This window comes from Bos javanicus, chromosome 17 (assembly GCF_032452875.1).
Source record: "Bos javanicus breed banteng chromosome 17, ARS-OSU_banteng_1.0, whole genome shotgun sequence".
Lineage (NCBI taxonomy): Eukaryota > Metazoa > Chordata > Mammalia > Artiodactyla > Bovidae > Bos > Bos javanicus.
The window spans coordinates 17,687,501-17,707,555 of record NC_083884.1 but is presented as its reverse complement, the minus strand read 5'-3'; the positions used below and the strand labels follow the sequence as shown (position 1 = coordinate 17,707,555).

General features: G+C 43.2%; 1 protein-coding gene across 1 annotated transcript in view; it reads right to left on the bottom strand.

The window, feature by feature from the left end:
• Positions 1-3,764: 3,764 nt before the first annotated feature.
• The window catches only part of TBC1D9 (TBC1 domain family member 9), a 129,064-nt gene continuing 112,773 nt past the window's right edge, over positions 3,765-20,055 (bottom strand). Inside the window, exons 16-21 of the mRNA XM_061384130.1 lie at positions 18,554-18,794; positions 10,874-10,939; positions 10,018-10,104; positions 8,105-8,179; positions 7,907-8,010; positions 3,765-5,866 (exon numbers count right to left, since the gene is read on the bottom strand). Coding sequence (XP_061240114.1) covers positions 5,141-5,866; positions 7,907-8,010; positions 8,105-8,179; positions 10,018-10,104; positions 10,874-10,939; positions 18,554-18,794 — 1,299 coding nt within the window. The 3' untranslated portion in view covers positions 3,765-5,140. The remainder of the gene's footprint in view (positions 5,867-7,906; positions 8,011-8,104; positions 8,180-10,017; positions 10,105-10,873; positions 10,940-18,553; positions 18,795-20,055) is intronic.

Sequence of the window (20,055 nt, the reverse complement as noted above, 5' to 3'; positions counted from 1 at the left end):
CAGTAAATTTCTCTTTTGAATTTTCACATATGAAAGCTCTGGGCTTCCCAGGTAGCGCCAGTGGTAAAGAACCCACACGCCAATGCAGGAGAGGCAAGAGACATGAGGTTCGATTCCTGCGTTGGGAAGATCCCTTGGAGGAGGAAATGGCAACCCACTCCAGTATTCTTTCCTGGAGAATCCCATGGATAGAGGAGCCTGGAGGGCTATCGTCCATAGGGCCTCAAAGAGTTGAACACAAATGTAATGACTTAGCACACACACGTGAATCTGAAAGCTTCACTAAGGCCGGTGCCCAGTGCTCTGAGGCTGGAAGCCCACTGGGATGGCAGATCAAGTCTATTACCATAGACACATTGAGCCCATCGTTGGGGATGGTGTGATAGTTATTAGCATCACAGTGGAAGTGACCATTCAAAGAAGATGGTCACTCATAATACACTGAAATCAAAGAGAATAACCCATAGAAATACTAAAAAGACATAACACAACCATTAGAAACTTGAGAGGAAGTTTAATGCTGTTTGAAATGCCCTGTTTGCCTTCTGGAGGCCAGAGAAGGAAGACGTTAACAAGATGGACTCATAGGTTGAACTGGCAATAATCAACTCAAAGGCTCAGGGCTCCTCCACGTGTAGCCTTTAGAAGCAAACAGACTAGAAATTGCCATTGTAAAATATATTGACGCTGGGATAAAACCATTGTGAGCTGTTTGAACAAATAAGGACAGTATTACAACAGAGCATCAAGAGAAACATGTTTTCAGGGTGATGTATAATTCTGTTCTCAATGATAATGGAAAAGTCTGGCTCCTCTCACTTAGTTCAGTTGCTCAGTTGTGTCCGAATCTTTACAACGCCATGGACTGCAGCATGCCAGGCCTCCCTGTCCGTCACCAACTCCCGGAGTTACTCAAACTCATGTCCATTGAGTCGGTGATGCCATCCAGCCATCTCATTCTCTGTCGTCCCCTTCTCCTCTTGCCTTCAATCTTTCCCAGCATCAGGGTCTTTGCAAATGAGTCAGTTCTTCACATCAGGTGGCCAAAGTATTGGAGTTTCAGCTTTAGCATCAGTCCTTCCAATGAATATTCAGGACTGATTTCCTTTAGGATGGGACTAGTTGGATCTCCTTGCAGTCCAAGGGGCCCTCAAGAGTCTTCTCCAACATGACAGTTCAAAAGCATCAATTCTTCGACACTCAGCTTTCTTCACAGTCCAACTCTCACATCCATACATGACTACTGGAAAAACCATAGCTTTGATTAGACAGACCTTTGTTGGCAAAACAATGTTTCTGGCTTTTGAATACGTTGTCTAGGTTGGTCATAACTTTTCTTTCAAGGAGCAAGCGTCTTTTAATTTCATGGCTGCAGTCACCATCTGCAGTGATTTTGGAGCCCAGAAAAATAAAGTCTGCCACTGTTTCCACTGTTTCCCCATCTATTAGCCATGAAGTGAGGGGACCAGATGCCATGATCTTAGTTTTCTGCATGTTGAGCCTCAAGCCAACTTTTTCACTCTCCTCTTTCACTTTCATCAAGAGGCTTTTTAGTTCCTCTTCACTGTCTGCCATAAGGGTGGTGTCATCTGCATATCTGAGGTTGTTGATATTTCTCCCAGCAATCTTGATTCCAGCTTGTGCTTCATCCAACCCAGCATTTCTCATGATGTACTCTGCATATAAGTTAAATGGGCAGGGTGATAATAAACAGCCTTGATGTACTCCTTTCCCGATTTGGAACCAGTCTGTTGTTCCATGTCCAGTTCTAACTGTTGCTTCTTGACCTGCATACAGGTTTCTCAAGAGGAAAGTCAGGTGGTCTGGTATTCCCATCTCTTTAAGAATTTGTTGTGATTCACACAGTCAAAGGCTTTGGCATAGTCAATAAAGCAGAAATAGATGTTTTTCTGGAACTCTCTTGCTTTTTTGATGATCCAGCAGATGTTGGCAATTTGATCTTTGGTTCCTTTGCCTTTTCTAAAACCAGCTTGAACATCTGGAATTTCACAGTTCACATACTGTTGAAGCCTAGCTTGGAGAATTTTGAGTATTACTTTATTAGCATGTAAGATGAATACAATTGTGTGCTAGTTTGAGCAGTGTTTGGCATTGTCTTTATTGTAAAGCAAAATAAATAAATTAATTAATTAAAAAATAAAATAAAAATTGCCATTCAAACTAAAAAAAAAAAAGTGACCTTTTCCAGTCCTGTGGCCACTGCTGCGTTTTCCAAATTTGCTGGCATATTGAGTGCAGCACTTTCACAGAATTATCTTTTAGGATTTTAAATAATTCAACTGGAATTCCATCACCTCCACTAGCTTTGTTCATAGTGATGCTTCCTAAGGCCCACCTGACTTCGCATTCCAGGATATCTGGCTCTAGGTTGGTGATCACATCATTGTGATTATCTGGGTCATAAAGATCTTTTTTGTATAGTTTTTCTGTGTATTCCTGCCACCTCTTCTTAATATCTACTGCTTCTGTTAGGTCCATACCACTTCTGTCCTTTATTGTGCCCATCTTTGCATGAAATATTCCTTTAGTATCTCTAATTTTCTTGAAGAGATCTCTAGTCTTTCCCATTCTATTGTTTTCCTCTATTTCTTTGCATTGATCACTGAGGAAGGCTTTATCTCTCCTTGCTATTCTTTGGAACTCTGCATTCAAATGGGTATATCTTTCCTTTTCTCCTTTGCCTTTCTCTTCTCTTCTATTCACAGCTATTTGTAAGGCCTCCTGAGACAACTATTTTGCCTTTTTGCATTTCATTTCCTTGGGGATGGTCTTGATCCCTGCCTCCTGTACAGTGTTACGAACCTCTGCCCATAGTTCTTCAGGCACTCTATCAGACCTAATCCCTTGAATCTATTTGTCACTTCCACTGTATAATCGTAAGGGATTTGATTTAGGTCATACCTTGAATGGTCTAGTGGTTTTCCCTACTTTCTTCAATTTAAGTCTGAATTTGGCAATAAGGAGTTCACGGTCTGTGCCACAGTCAGCTCCCGGACTTTTTTTCCCCCGACTGTATAGAACTTCTCCATCTTGGCTGCAAAGAATATAATCGATTTGATTTTGGTATTGACCATCTAGTGAAATCCATGTGTAGAGTCTTCTCTTGTGTTGCTGGAAGAGGGTGTTTGCTATGACCAGTGCATTCTCTTGGCAAAACCCTAGTAAACTCACTTATCTAGGGTTTAAACACATGCTCATTTCCCTCTGATACTCATCTTTGATTTTTGGAGGTAAGAGTATCAGACTTTACAAACGTATTTCCCGAGGCATCTTTAGGTGATAGACAGAATAATGTATAACAACCTAAGAGTCAAATCAAATGACTACTCAGTGAAATACATACCAAATGGTGTTACAGAGGGATTTTCACCCTTTCATCACTTATGTAGGATGAGTTAGAAAGTTAGATGACCAACAGTGATTCTCTTCCTTATTTTACATTCATGTGCACACCACTACACAGTGTATTTCTTTTCTTTCTTTTTTTGGCCATTCTGTGCAGCTTGCAGGATCTTAGTGCCCACACCAGGGATTGAACCTGTGCCCCCACAGTGGGCACCAAGGCTCAACCACTGGACCACCAGGGAATTCCCCAAACTGTATTTCTTATCTCAAAATATTTGCCTATAAAAATTTGTTTCCTTAGCCAAAATGGTTGTCGAACATAATTTCCCCTGCAAAGTGTTCAAAAGAATAATGTTATCACCATAGACAGGAACTGAAGTACTGAGATAAAAGCCACATTTGAGTATCCATGTATTTTATTTGTTCACATTTATCCTATTTGAGGTTAACACTACATCATTGGACAGTTTAAAAAAATCATTCTGTAAACAAAATTAAAAACAGCAGCAACAGCTAAAAATAAGGACACAATGGATTCTAAAATAAGGGAATGTATTGGAAGGAATATTCTGAATATGCAAAGAAAATGTGACCATGATTATGAATTCAACAATAAGAAGAAAAAAACTCCAACATCTGTAAAAGACAAAACCGTAACAGTAATAAAAAAAGAAGCGAAAATACAAAGTGCAGGTGCGACAGTTTTCATTTCCAAGTCCATTCAGTAAATAGAGCATACTATTCTCTTATATAAAGTGTCAAGTTCCGCTTTACACATTCAGTTACGTGATCTTGCAGAGTTTTTTTCATTTTACATTATCTCTACATTGACTTAACTGGAAAAGATGGTCATATGTGATACATGGTATGATTTCTTGAACCTATGGAGAGCACAGAAATGGTAAAGTTTATCGTTTTATTTTTTGCTGTATTTGCAATGAGTAACAAGAAGCTGAAAATTCAGTATAAGAAGCATCAGTACTTTCACTCTGCCCCCACCCCACCCCACCCCCCCAATTCTGAGCCCTCTTATCATTTTTGTTGCCACTTTCAGATTCTCTGTCACAAAAGACTGTTCATTTCCCCCCGAATTCCGGCCAGCTGACTTAAATCATCAATTTTTCAATGCAATTTGGTCTGGTATTTGCCCAAACTGATCAAACAGAGGTGTTATTCTGGCATCACATAAAAATCACATATACTTTCCTAACTGCTTAGAACCTCAAATGGGAATGCCTGCAGAATATGCTTTTTGAATAGAGGACTTTTATGAAATATATTTCAAATCTTAAAAAATAGCTTTAATGCTCCCTTAAAGTGGTACAGAATTTACCCCAGCTGACAATGCCTATGCCATTTAAGAACATTCTCTCTCTCTGTGGCATTTCACTTTCCTTACAGCTCTAATTTTATTCAAAAAGCCCGAATACACAACAGCTGCTGCCTTATTTAGCGTTTAAACAGCACTATGTATACAGCTCATCAGCAAGATTAAGAAGTTATAAATACACACATATCACGGACAGAGTCATCTTTTTTTTTTTTTGGAATTCACTGCATTCTGGTAAATCCCCCTCCCCCCAACGAGAGCGGAACTGTACCTACATGGAGGTGTTTAAGTATTTCTCCAACAGCTTTTCATTGTATTATATTATGAAAACACTAGGCTTCAAGCCGGGTACTAATAAATATTTAATTTAAAAGGAAGACTGAAGCCCCAACACAGAACATAAAAAAAGACCCCGCCCCCCGCCCCCCAGAGAAGGTGCCGGATTCAGCCCGACAAGGCTGAGATCTCATAGTCACTGATGGAGGTGAGGGGCTTGCCCATCATCCGGATGTTTTTTGCACTGGTGATCCTGGCCATCATGCACACGGGCTTGTCGAAGTACTTCACCAGGGCCGGCTCGGTCAGGAGAGAGGCCAGGAACTGTTCGAAGGTGATGGCCCAGTCCCGGTCCAGGCTGGTGCTTCGGGGCAGCGCCGCGGTGCCTTGGCCGCTGCGCACCAGGACCGTGTCCTCGCCAATGTCTTCGCAGTGCAGCTTGTCCTCCTCGTGGGAGCCGGCACTCAGCACCGAGTAGGAGGACATGGAGCTGTCGTCCTTGGTATCGTCGTCGGAGATGAGCATGGAGGAGCAGGCCCCGTGGTCCCGGGGTGAGGAATCCTCCAGCTTGATGTCCTCCATCTGTCCGCCCAGGGAGTGCTCCTCACTGGCCCCGGCCAAGCTGGCCGGGAGGGGCTCCACAGCTTCGGGCACGTAAGGCTGGCTCGGCCCCTTCTTGGGGAAGAGCACGCTGCCGGGGAGGCCCTGGTGGCCGGCCGGCCCGCTGCCCCCGCCCCCGCCCTCCTTGGCAGGCTGGGGAGCGAAGAGCTTGCCCACTTCCCCAATCTCCAGCAGGAGGCTGGTCACCGCGGCCGTGGCGTGGTACAGCTCCTGCTCGTTGGGGTCCTCGCTGAACATGTTGTACATCGTCTTACAAAGCTCGATAAATTGCCCCTGAAAAGTGATCGGGGAAAACACAAGACCATGACCATGTCATAGGGAGTATAGAGCCAGGACCCAAGTGGACTGCAAAGCCATTTAATATCAGGACTCCTGCAAAATCCCAGAAAAGTCCTATTGTGGGGTGGATGGATGTGCAGATTTAAAGAGATGGATGGTGGATTTAGTCTCTTTACTGTGTGTGTGCTAAGTCGCTTCAGTCATGTCTGACTCTTTGCAACCCTATGGACTGTAGCCTGCCAGGCTCCTCTGTCCCATGGGATTCTCCAGGCAAGAATTCTGGAGTGGGTTACCATTTCCTCCTCCAGGAGTTCTTCCTGACCCAGGGATTGAATCTGCATCTCCTGTGTCTCCTGCATTGGCGTGTGGGCTCTTTACCAGTAGTTTTATGACTGTAGTCAAGCAGGATTTGAACCTGCAAATGGAGATGCAAATGGATTTCCTCTTGGTCAGGACTACAGGTCTCTTTATTAGTGGTTCCTTTGTTATACAAATGTTTAATTAACTCCTTTATCCTTTCTTGCTGACTTGTAAGTAAATCGTAGACCTCGTCTTATTTCATGCCTATACGCTTCAGCATTCGGCCCAAGTTTTCCAAGTTCAGCTCAAATCCTCTCTCCCATGACACATCTGCTGGTTTCTCTGGCCAGAAGTCATGTTTTCTACCTCCACCCAGATAATTTATCTCTTCCTCTGTTAATAAAAAGCATTCTCATCCTGTATTTTAAATTATTTACATGGTTTTATCTTCCTCATTATATTTCAGCTGTTTAAGGGAAAAAAGTCAGACACCTATTTATAGCTGAGTACAGTGGTTTGAAAACGGCATGAGCTTGTCTTTTGAATATCTAATGGTATTTTAAAATGTTTTTTGGCACACCATGAGGCTTATGGGTCTTAGTTCCCCTACCAGGGATTCAATCTGTGTCCTCTGCATAGGAAGCACAGAGTCTTCCTACGTGGACTGTCTGGGAAGTCCCTCTGAGGGTTTTTTGTTTTTTTTTTAATTTTTTTTTTTTTTGGTTTTAGGGTATAGCTGATTAACAACATTGTGATAGTTTCGGGTGAACAGCAAAGGGACTCAACCATACATGTACATGAATCCATTCTCCCCTACCCTCCCACCCAAGCTGTCACAAAACACTGAGCAGAGTTCCATGTGCTATACAGTAGGTCCTTGTCGATAATCAATTTTAAATATAGCAGCGCGTACAAGACCATCCCAAACTCCCTAACTATCCCGCCCACCTCCTGCCCCCGCCACCCCGGCAACCGTAAGTTTGTTTTCTCAGTCTGTGAGTCTCTTTCTGTTCTGTAAGTAAGTACATTTGTGTCGTTTCTTTTTAGAAATGACATATAAGGCATGTCTTATGATATTTCTCCTTCTCTGTCTGACTTTCTTCACTCAGGATGACAACCTCCAGGTCCATCCATGTTAGTGCAAATGGCATTATTTCATTCTTTTTAATGGCTGGGCAATATTCCATCGTATAAAGGTATTACATCTTCTTTACCCATCCCTATGTTGATGGACATTGAGGTGGCTTCCATGTCTTGGCTACTGTAAACAGTGCTGCAATGAACACTGGTGTGGTGCACATATCCTTATGGATAATGTTTTCCCCTGGATATATGCCCAGGAATGGGATTGCAGGGTCGTATGGTAGTTCTATTTTTAATTTTTTTCAGGAACCTCCATACTGTTCTCCCTAGTGGCTGTACCAATTTACATTCTCGCCAACAGTGTAGGAGGGTTCCCTTTCCTCTGAGGGTATTTTTAATGATTGGGATGAGAATGCATGTGCTCTCAAAATACCACAATATTTTGTGGTTCCCATTTTCTGAGGTGGTCATGTCCTCATAACAGAGCATACTTTAAATGCACAAAGGCATGGACAAAATACATTCAAACAGGTACTAAATACGTGCTCCAAGTTACCATTAGCTTTGAGGGATACTTATTCTACATTTATCTATGACTGAAAACAGAGCTTCAAGGTTTAAAATGAATGAATTGTGCTGTTGAGCACTCACCTGATTCAATTTTGGTAAATCCTTTGCATTCTTTGCCTTGGATTTATTTTCTGGAGTCCAGAGTCTCAGATAATTACGATTTTCTTGAGAATTCGCCCTCTTCCCTAAAATCCAAATACCAAGAAATTAGTGTTCAAAGGTCAAGAAGCAACTGTTGAACCGGCAGTAAGGCCAACACAGAGAAGAGGAAGTCTGTACCTCTGTCCGGCTTTAAACTCACTGTAACAAAGCCATCATCTGCGCTGTGTTTGTTTCTGCTCTCCAATCCAACCACTGCCAGAAGAGTTAGAAAGAAAAGAAGGAGGATGTTACATGATAAACCCACAGGTTTATTAGCACATGTAAAAGAAAACAGAAACACCTCTAGGTAGGGTTGATTGCTAGCAATGTGAAGAATATAGTTGGATAAAGCACTATGCTGGAAGGCTTACTACATTATCTCACTAAATCCTTACTGTACCCAAGGTGACAGCTCTCATCTCCCATGTTCCCACAAGGACCCTGAGGCTCCCAGATACACGAAGCTGCTAGACAGAGCTAGCATCCTGACCAGAGCTCCTGCCTGAAACACGTATGTCAATAAGAAGACTGCGTCTGCCTCTCACTCCTCAACAAAGCCATCATCTGCGCTGTGTTTGTTTCTGCTCTCCAATCCAACCACTGCCAGAAGAGTTAGAAAGAAAAGGAGGAGGATGTTACATGATAAACCCACAGGTTTATTAGCACGTGTAAGAGAAAACAGAAACACCTCTAGGTAGGGTTGATTGCTAGCAATGTGAAGAATATAGTTGGATAAAGCACTATGCTGGAAGGCTTACTACATTATCTCACTAAATCCTTACTGTACCCAAGGTGACAGCTCTCATCTCCCATGTTCCCACAAGGACCCTGAGGCTCCCAGATACACGAAGCTGCTAGACAGAGCTAGCATCCTGACCAGAGCTCCTGCCTGAAACACGTATGTCAATAAGAAGACTGCGTCTGCCTCTCACTCCTCTCCACTCAATCACTTAGGTGCTCACAGTTTAAAAGCAGGTCTGAGCTGTGCTCACTTAGGGACTGTAAGATTTAAGAGGCAAAAGGACCCAGGAACAACTCACACTGATTTTTGAACAGGTGAAGTCAGGAAGCTGCCATAATGATGAAGTAAATAATGCATGGCAGCAGCAAGTGGAAAGATGCTGCTGAGATTCACACATGGCAAAACAGAACAAGTTCACATATTAATCTGGAGGTATTCCCAATGAGCCAGATCATGTCTGGGTTGACCTAACAACCACACAGAGCAGGGGTCGGCAAACTTTCTCTGTAAAGGGCCAGATGGCAAATATCTGAGGCAATTCTATCACTGCAGTGTGAGAACAGCCATAGGCAATATATAATTGAATGAGCTTGGCCGTGTTCCTGGCTGTGTTCCAATACAACTTTATTTATAGGCAGTAACATTTACATTTTCTATTATTTTAATTTTTTAATATACATTTTATATTATCACAGGCCATACAAAGAGGTGGTGGGCCAGATTTGGTCCAAAGTTTGCTGACATCTGTTCCAGAGCAGCATATCTGACTACAGGTCATGCTTTTTCTTTTATTTGTTTATTTGGCTGCAATTGGGTCTTAGTTATAGCATGAAGGATCTTTAGTTGTGGCATATAGGACTGAGTTCCCTGACCAGGGATTGAACCCATGCCCTCTTCTTGGGAGCACAAAGTCTTAGCCACTGGACTACCAGGGGAAGTCCCGGTCATACATGGTCCTTTTGATGGGCTAAAGTACCCACTCTCCAGCAGCTGCATGCATGCTAAGTCACTTCAGTTGTATCTGACTCTTTGCAATGCTATGGACTGTAGCCCACCAGGCTCATCTGTCCATGGGGATTCTCCAGGCAAGAATACTGGAGTGGGCTGCCATGCCCTTCTCCAGGGGACAGGGGATATTCCTGACCTCAGTAGTTACTCAAGTTCAAAAATCTGAAAAGAAAACAGCATAGTAGGCAACTGTATTCATATACTTCCTTGGCTGCCTAGCTTTAGGGGCAACTTGGTTTCCAACAACAGAGGGCTCTGTAGAACAAAAACAGAGTGGGCCTGATGAGAAAAAGTCACTTACCATGTGTGCATTCTGGGGTGATGTCTTCAAAGAAGTACTGAGTCGCTTCAAAAGCAGAATCCGGCTCGTCTTGATCAGAGGATGGCTCTGGAGAGAGAGGAGAGACACTTCTCACATTGGCAGGGCCATGACTCAGTGAAAGTGTGCTTTAATTATTAAAGAAGTGACACAGGGGAGTCACAGCATTGAGGGGCCTGGAAAACCCACAGCCTCAAAAACCTTACGGGAGAGGGGCTCCCTCCATTTCTAACTCCATCTTCCTTTATAACAACCCCTAACCAAAGGGTCCCTTCACGTTTTCCTTTTTTGGAAACTTTCCTAAATCCTATGGAATGATGCTTTAAGGAACCGAATTTTAGATAATTCCCAAATCTATAGTTTTATTCTATCTCTATCCTTAGAGCTAATCCCCCTTCCTTCCTCCCTCCCTCTCTCTCTACTTTGTCTCTCCCTCTCTTCCTCTTTCTTTCTTTTTTAGTATTTGCTATATATTTCCAACTGGTGGCCAACCCGGTTTAAACCTGAACTCAAAAACCTCACCATCTTTCGCACTGTCTCTGTCAGAGGTAAGACTGCTCTCCCTAGACTCAGAATTCCAGGAGTTACCAAGTGCTATTTATTCGTTCTCTTGCAAAAGTCTGCTCTATTACTGCAGCTCACACTTTGGACAAATGAATGACCACTGAACCAAGCACCTGCTGATTCAGGAACTCCTGTGAATAATACTGTTCAGTTTGTTCTTAGTGATCAATGAGTGATTTCTGTATATCAAAGAAGAGGCAAACAGGTCACACCAAAAGACATCAAGCCAGGCCAGAGTCTCAGGTACACGCGCTACTCTGCGTGGCTCACTTACCAGGTAGGACGTGCATTTTGTACAGGAGTTTGAGCTTCTCTGTGAGGTCCCCATGGCATGCGGCACCTAGAAGTCACATAAATACCAATAAGAAATGTACTGTGCTCCCAACAGCCCCGCCCCACCCCGAGGCTTAGTGTCCCCTTGAAGCATCAACCTTTTACAAGCTGAAACCCAGATATTGTGTGGGATTGGTGTTAAAAGCTCTGGAATGAGGATGTCTGGTTTCAAAGTCTTTGTATGGATACCATGTGCCCTTGGGAGAGTGAACCTCTCCGGATCTCACTTTCCCCTCTAGGAGGCAGGATGACAAATTAGAAGATTCACCAGTGGTCTTGACATCAGGACCCACGAAAGGTGAGAATTAAAGGTTCTTAGATTAGCAGCTCGGAGAAGGCAATGGCACCCCACTCCAGTACTCCTGCCTGGAAAATCCCATGGACGGAGGAGCCTGGAAGGCTGCAGTCCATGGGGTCGCTGAGGGTCAGACACGACTGAGCGACTTCACTTTCACTTTTCACTTTCATGCATTGGAGAAGGAAAGGGCAACCCACTCCAGTGTTCTTGCCTGGAGAATCCCAGGGACAGGGGAGCCTGGTGGGCTGCCGTCTATGGGGTCGCACAGAGTCGGACACGACTGAAGTGACTTAGCAGTAGCAGCAGCAGATTAGCAGCTGGCACAAATTAAATGAGTGTTACTGATACAAAGGGCTTCCCTTGTGGCTCAGACAGTAAAGAATCTGCCTGCCAATGTAGGAGATGTGGGTTTGATCCCTGGGTCAAGAAGATCACCTGGAGAAGGGAATAGCAACCCACTCCGGTGTTTTTGCCTGGAAAATTCCATGGACAGAGGAGCTGGGGGGCTACAATGCATGGGGTTGCAGAGTCGGACATGACTGAGTGACTAACACTACTGATAAGAAAAGGCTGGTGACTGGGCCTCAATATCATGATTGCTAGAGTTCAGAAATAATCTTGATACATGTTTTTAAAGCCTATTTTTTTTTAAATTTAATTTTATTTGGTGCCATGCCTTGCAGCATGCGGGGTCTTAGTTCCCTGACCAGCTATTGAACCCATGCCCTCTATATTAAGAGCATGGAGTCTTAACCACTGGACCAATACATGTTTGAGCGTGCTTCAAATTATTCATTTTAGAAATCCTTTTTAGTTGCTTCTGGTTTCTTAAATAGTTCTTCAGTTTGATTTAGCCTAACCTAGCTGCCATTACAGGCTTCCCCGGTGGCTCAGCAGTAAAGAATCAGCCTGCAATGCAGGAACCACAGGAGACGTAGATTCAATCCCTGGGTTGGGAAAAATCTCTGGGAGGAGGGCATGGCAACCCACTCCAGTATTTTTGCCTGGAGAATCCCATGGGCAGAGAAGCCTGGTGGGCTATAGTCCATAGGGTCACAAAGAGTAAGACACGACTGAGTAACTTAGCATGCACACAGCTGCCATTATATCGCCGCTGTTTCAATCCAAAGAGAATCTTGTTACTTCCTCCCTTAAAGTCAATAGTTATTTCAGGAATCAGAAAACACTTTGTAAATACATATCCTCAGAGCGCAGAGTTCAAGATGAATGAGATTTGGGGAAAGAGGAATCACAGGATCTGGACTGGTTGACAGGGACAGCAGAGATTATCTCATCCGACCTCCCATGTCCACATCCACATAGGAGAGGATCCAGCACCTGCTTGAACATCCTCAGAGTCAGAGATGGGGAGCTCATCCCAGCCAGAGGCATCTCATGCCACCAGGGAATTCCAGAAACACTGAAAGTGCTCCTGTCGTTTTTACTTCAGTCAGGACCCTTAACCTGCAGACCCAGGTTCATCAAGTTCATGAACTGCATACAACATAAAATGTGTTCACAAGCCGATGTCATTTTGGGGGAAGAAAATTTCCACAGTTCTTATCAGATCTCAGAGATTATGACTCAACAAAAGATGTAGGACTATTCCTCTTCCTGACTCTTGAAAGTCAATAGAATAGGTCTACTGCATCTTCATTGCAACAATCCCTTAGATTTTAAGGACAGCTGTCCTGTTTCCCACCATCTTACCTTTTCAAGGCAAATTTATATTCCCCAGGCTACACCTCTCTATGTCTTTTTCAACTTTCTCATATGACATGGTTTGTACACTCTTTTTGATTTTTACTCACATCTACCTTATGTGTTAATGCGTCCATCAGTCTGCCTCTGGACAGAGAGTTCCAGATGGCTTTTGTCCACTGTGGAAAAGAGTGGAACTGTTCCTGACTCTTCCCCTAATACAGCCTAAGTCTGCATTCAGCTGTTTATACTCCTCAGTCTGGAGTTGGACTACACAGTCAACTAAACCTCAAGACATCTGCACACTGACTCATACTAATCATGAAAATAACGACAGACATTCGTGAACCATTCACTTTGTGAAGGACAGGAAAGCCTGACGTGCTGCAGGCACTGAGCAATGGAACAACAAACCCTCTGTTCACTTCTTTCCATGTGCATTTCACTTTCTCTCCCAAGAATTCTATGAGATGGGCACCGTTATTATCCCAACTTTACAGATGTAAAAGGCCGGGCTTACCCAAGTAATGTGTTCAAGGCCATAAGCTATTAACAGCAAGTGGCAGGCCCAGGATTTGAACTCAGATTTGTCTGACTCTAGAAAGCATAGCTGCAACCACTGTATGCATGTATATGCAGACATCCAGTCCTTTTACAATCATTTCTTAAAATGTAAGACTTTTGGAGATTTTCCTGGTGGTCCACTGGTTAAGCATCCGCTTGCCAATGCAGGGGAAAGGGGTTTGATCCTTGGTCAGGGAAGATTCCACATGCCTCTGGGCAACTAAGTCCCTGAGCCACAAGTACTGAGCCCACAGGCCCTAGAGCCCACGCTCTGAAACAGGAGAGTAGCCCCTGCTTATCCCAACTACGGAAGGCCCCCGTGCAGCAAAAGACCCAGCACAGCCAAAAATAAGCAAATAAATAAATAAACAATTTTGAAAAATGTTAGGCTTCTGATTTATCCCTATCAATTTATATTACCAATCATTCCCTCCTCTAATATTATTTTTTTCCATCTTGTTTTTGTCCTCCAACATGCTGACCGTCTCTTCCAGCTTTGTGTAACTGACACATTTAGTGTGCCTCTCTACCTTGATAGTATAAATCGCTGCCTGAATCAGGTAGAGGGCTTCCTAATCATTGTAGAGACAACAATAACTAACACTTTCTGAGCCAGGCACTGCTGTAGGAACTTAACTTGAATTATTTCTTTCAGTTCTGACAATCATTACTTTGTAAATGAGGAAACAACCACAGAGGTCAAACATCAAGCCCAGCATACAGAGAACTCTCTGTTGGCTGTCATGCTTTGGGTGCAGGGTTCAGTCAGTCATGGAATCAGCAGCTTCCATTTCCCTCCAACTCTCCAACGTCCAATGACCAGCTGCTTTGTGACCTATGTAGCTTGTTTAGAAAAGCTGCCTTCCAGCAATACCACTGAAAAAGGAGATCCAGCTACTTTGCGCCTTCAGATAGTAATCTCTTATCTCTAACTCCATAGAGACTCATCTGGTCACTCATTTCAGGGGGGATCTTTCTGGGGATGGACACTGAAATTACTGACCCATCTTTTCCAGAATTCTTTCCTTAGTTTCTAAAGACTTGAACAGAACTTCTCTTTCCTAGTTGACTTGTCCATCTCCATAGCTGTAATCGACCTGCATGACTGACTACAGCTCTGAGCCTCCTCCCAGAAATCTAGGTGAAGTTTATTTTGCTCAAATAACTCAACTGCATTTTAAGAAGCCTAAGTACTCTTCTCCACTATTTTCACTATCATGGACTGCAAGCCTCTCTTTCCTTTTCCCAAGATTTTGAAGAGTATTTGCCTTGTTGGGGTTTGCCTAAGCTTAAATAAATTATATATTTATATTGATTCCTGTCACTTCCTACACATAGGTATTTTCATCCTGAACATGTTTGCCAGAAGCAGATTTACCCCACAACGAATTGACCATAAGGTCATTTTGCCATAAAAGACAAAAATAATTACTGGTTGATGGTTACATTACACTGGAAAACCAGATATCAATTTTTGCAAATCCTTTAGCAAGCTAACCTAAGCCAGACTATGTTTTCACCATTTTCAAGAAACTTATATACCCATCAGGGATCACATAATCATTTCCTTTTCAGGGGGCAGGAGGAGCTTGATTCTCCTTTTGCCATCAATGTCTAATACTGTGTGATAAATTTGGTAAAGACAGCCTGAGAGGAGAAGCTGTCGTACCCAAATTAGTTAAGAATCAATTATTAGTGCTCATGAAGGTCACTGTGAATTAGCAGACACTTCTTTTATATCTGCCATAGCTTGGTAAACTTCTAGTTTTGATGAGTGAGAGGGATGACTATGCTCATCAAGTTCAGTTCAGTTTAGTTGCTCAGTCACGTCTGACTCTTAGTGACCCCAGGGACTGCAGCATGCCAGGCCTCCCTGTCCATCACCAACTCCTGGAGCCTACTCAGACTCGTGTCCATCAAGTCAGTGATGCCATCCAACCATCTCATCCTCTGTCATCCCCTTCTCCTCCTGCCTGCAATCTTTCCCAGCATCAGGGTCTTTTCCAATGAGTCCTTCGCATCAGGTGGCCAAAGTATTGGAGTTTCAGCTTCAGCATCAGTCCTTCCAATTAATATTCAGAGTTCATTTCCTTTAGGATTGACTGGTTGGATCTCCTTGCAGTCCAAGGGACTTTCAAGAGTCTTCTCCAACACGACAGTTCAAAAGCCTCAATTCTTCAGCACTCAGCTTTCTTTATGGTCCAACTTTTACATCCACACATGACCACCGGAAAAACCATAGCCTTGACAAGATGGACCTTTGTTGGCAAAGTGATGTCTCTGCTTTTTAGTGTGCTGTCTAGGTTGATCATAGCTTGTTTTCCCCAGGAGCAAGTGTTCTTTAATTTCATGGCTGCAGTCACTATCTGCAGTGATTTTGGAGCCCAAGAAAATAAAACCTGTCACTGTTTCCACTGTTTCCCCATCTATTTGCCATGAAGTGAAGGGACCAGATGCCATGCTCATCAAAGGATTTACAAGCACTGACTTGTTATCCTTTTCTAGTGTCATGACTGTCAACTAAGTATTTTTATCTCTCATGTTAAAACAGCCTTATGGCCACTTAGTTGTACAGTGAAACTGGCTGCAGCAAAGATGTTTACAGCAAAAATTCCTTGACCCCTTTCTACATGTAGAATCTGTCTTTTTTTTTTTTCTTCTCTTTATTTTGTCCAAAGGTCATTAAAAAAATATCTCCCTTTTGATAGATACCAATGATACTAAGTAGTTACTTTGGAACAGAAAAGATTAGGAGAGGGTCAAAATGTCTCTAGTCTTGTCTGGATTGTTTCACTTTTTTATTTTATTTTGCTTACTTTTAAAAAATTTTATCTGTGGCGGATTCATGTTGATGTATGGCAAAACTAATACAATATTGTAAAGTAATTAGTCTCTGATTAAAATAAATAAATTTATATTAAAAAAACAAAAAAATTAAAAATAAAAAATTTTATTGCTTTTATATATTTATTTTTTGGCCATGTTGCATGGCATAGGATTTTAGTTCCCTGCCCAGTGATTGAACCTGCACCCCCTGCAATGGAGGCTTGGAGTCTCAACCACTGGACCACCATGCAAGTTTCTTTGTTCACTTTTTTAAAAAGCAGAATGTATTTATGTATTATTTGTGTAATTAAAAATCAACACCTCCTTCTTCCCTAAAAAAAAAAAAAAAAATCTATTTGCTGTCCTTAAGCACAGAATAATGAAAAAGGATGTGCTTCTGAGACAAACTTTATCTGAATCCTGGGCCCAGCATGGATAAACTGCCTTTCAGTTGAATAACAGATATATTTTGACTTGCTAAAAATGAATATTCCAGCATGTTGCTTAACTTTTCTGAGCCACCATCTCTTTAACTGAAAATGAGAGTACTAATAGTAAGCACACAGATAATAAAGCATCATAGTAACTTCACACTCTTGCTTCCAGGGTGCTTGAGTTCAAACTCCAACTTTGCCGCTGTGTGCCTTAGGTAAATTAAATGCACATAAAGTCTGAGAGTGAAGCCTGGCTGAGTAGTGCTGTATCAATGTTAGTTATCAACACTATTGTGTGCTTCTGTGCTCCTGCTCAGTCGTGTCTGACTCTTTGTGACCCCATGGACTGTAACCCGCCAGGCTCCTCTGTCCATGGAATTCTCCAGGCAAGAACACTGGAGTAGGTTGCCATGCCCTCCTCCAGGGGATCTTCCTGACCCAGGGATCAAACCCATGTCTCCTGTGTCCCCTGCATTGGCAGGCAGATTCTTTACCACTGAGCCACTGGGGAAGTACAGATATATTATTATTATCTCAAAGGTCTGTTTGGATTCAGTGATAATGTACAAGTTCTAAAGCATCACAATGGTGCCTACGCTTAATAAAGGCTAGTTTCCTCCATGCAGCCCTTTTGAATGATGTGTCTGAGTGCTTTCTACAAATAGTTTTTACTTATCTAAGGCTGCCTCACCTACTCCCCTTTGTTTTTTTAACAACCATCAGTTTCCTCTGGCCTTTAAGCCTTCCAAGTCATTATTCTTTATGATTTAGGGTGCTTTCTGGAATCATTGTTGGCTCAATACCTGATGCCTTCATCTTTCCTTGGGCACATGTCACTTTCAAGTGCATGGACCAGGCCACAGAGTGTAGCACAATTAGAATTAAAATTTTTTTCCTATTTAATTCTGGCAGCCCGACATAATGCCTGCTACATCCATAACCTCATGTCAGGTGAAGCTCGACCACCACATAGCTTTTCTGCTCAAATATTAATGCAACAAGCCCAGTGGAATATAGGGCAGTAAACAGGTCAGAAAGCGAGGCTGACAGGCAGAAACCTGTGATGCTTGTCCGGTGTGGGTGTGCATTCTCAGGAATGGACACATTTCCTCCCCACAAAATGGAGAGAAAAGACTTCCACTAGACTGCAGAGCTGTTCACTTTTTTTAGTCTTTTATTAAATTATGAAATGTTTCATAAAATTTTATGAAATATATCATATGTAGTATAAATATATGTTGGGACAAGTAAAAGCTATCCATATCCAAACATTTCTTCTTCCCTCATAAAGTTATTGTGGTCTGTGAATTTAGGGTTTAAGGTGGTATTCTTGCAAATTCCGTGATAAAGTATATTAACTAGTGCTGAAGACTATCTGTGGGCTGGTGGCTCAGATGGTAAAGAATTCACCAGCAAGGTGGGAGACCCAGGTTTGATCCCTGGATTGGGAAGATCCCCCGAAGAAGGGCATGACAACCCGCTCCAGTATTCTTGCCTGGGAAATGCTTTGGACAGAGGAACCTGCGGGCTACAGTCCATGAGGTAACAAAGAGCTGGACACGACTGAGAGACTAACTAATGTAGAAGGTAATGATTTAATCATATGATATATCCATTAACTAAAAACAAATTTATAATCAGCTTGCAGACCTTAAAACGTGCTCCTCTGTCCTGTAAGCCCTGTGTTCCGAGGAAAGCAGGGCTACGGTCCTGAGGGCAGCAAGGAGGATTATGGTGCTCCCCCATCTCCCCCGATTTCCCCACCCCGACCCCCAAACTCATGCAATCATGTCCTTACTCAGCCCCGAGACAAACTCTCGGAAGTTGATCAGAGAGTCTCCATTCTCATCTAATAACTGGAATAAGCGGGAGGCCAGCACGTCAGAGTGAGTTCCGCAGGCCCAGGGAAAGAGCAGAGCAAACATGCCCTTGAACTGCTCCAAGTCGATGCGATACTGCTCGAGGTAAGGCAGGCTGGGGTCATGCCGGTCCAGCGCATTGCTGTTCCCGCCCCAGTAGCAGCTGGTTAGGTGTTCCGCCTGCAGAATTGAAGGACAGAATGACACGGCAGGCTGCATCTCACAGCAAATACAGGCAAGAAAGGCCTTCCTCAAATCTGGGAAAAAACTTTAGGTCTGCATCTCCTGGGGCAGTGGTCTGGACCCAGGGCACCCTCGGCTTCTCTTTTACATTTATCTCCACCTGACCACCTCCCACCAATTCCGTGGCAACCATCTCTGTGTTTATATCTGGTACAAAAAACCCGTTTCAATTACTGGAGTAGGTGAAGAAAGAAAGAACTTCCCCTGCACCATTTTCTGCCCCCGCTACTCCCACACTCACAAGCATTTTAAGGAGTAACTCCCATAAAGACAAACAAATATTCTGTTTTAAAATAAATACCATAAAGACAAATACTCTGTTTTAAAAGAAATACATTGAGTGTTAACCTGAAGAGGATCTGTAATTCAGGCAGTCTGATCACCTCCTGTCCCCTGTGAGGATGGTATACAGCCCAGAGGGTAAGTGGCTTCCACGAGTCAGCTAACCAGAATCATAGTCAAAAGAATCATAATGTGATTCTGGGTTTCCAAACTTCTAGTTTAGTGTCCTGTAAACCCCTGCCTTCTGGTCATCAAGTTCACCAAGATTACCCTGCATATGTGCTAAGTCGCTTCAGTCATGTCAGACTCTTTGCGACCCTATAGACCATAGCCCGCCGGGCTCCTCTGTGCATGGAATTCTCCAGGCAAGAATACTGCAGTGGGTTGCCACGCCCTCCTCCGGGGAATCTTCCCAATACAAGGATCGAACCCGTGTCTCTTTCATCTGCTGCATTAGCAAGCTGGTTCTTTACCATTAGCACCACCTGGGAAGCCCAAAGATTATCCTAGTCATCCAGTACTGAGGCGACAAGTATGCAGTCCCTCCTGTTTTGTGCATCTGAAAATAGCGCCAGGAAAATTACGAGCAGGAACCACTAGGGTGGAGGAGGACAGAGATCCAGCTAAAGGCTTCCTGTTTCTGTCCTTGGAAACAAGGCAGCCTTTTTATTCAGGAGGTCATATTGATTCTGGCAGAAACACATGCCCATTCTAGGAAGACCGCAAAGACGAAGCATCTAACAGAAAGGCCAGTAAGAAGCCTCCGGTCCCCCTAGGTAGAGGTTTACAGTTAGCGATGAATGGTAGGCTGGGGAGACAGAGGGGCATCCAAAGGGAGACTTTATTTTTACTTTATTTCCTGCTGTACTATTTCATTATACACATGTATAAACATTGCAGTAGCAAAAAGCACTCT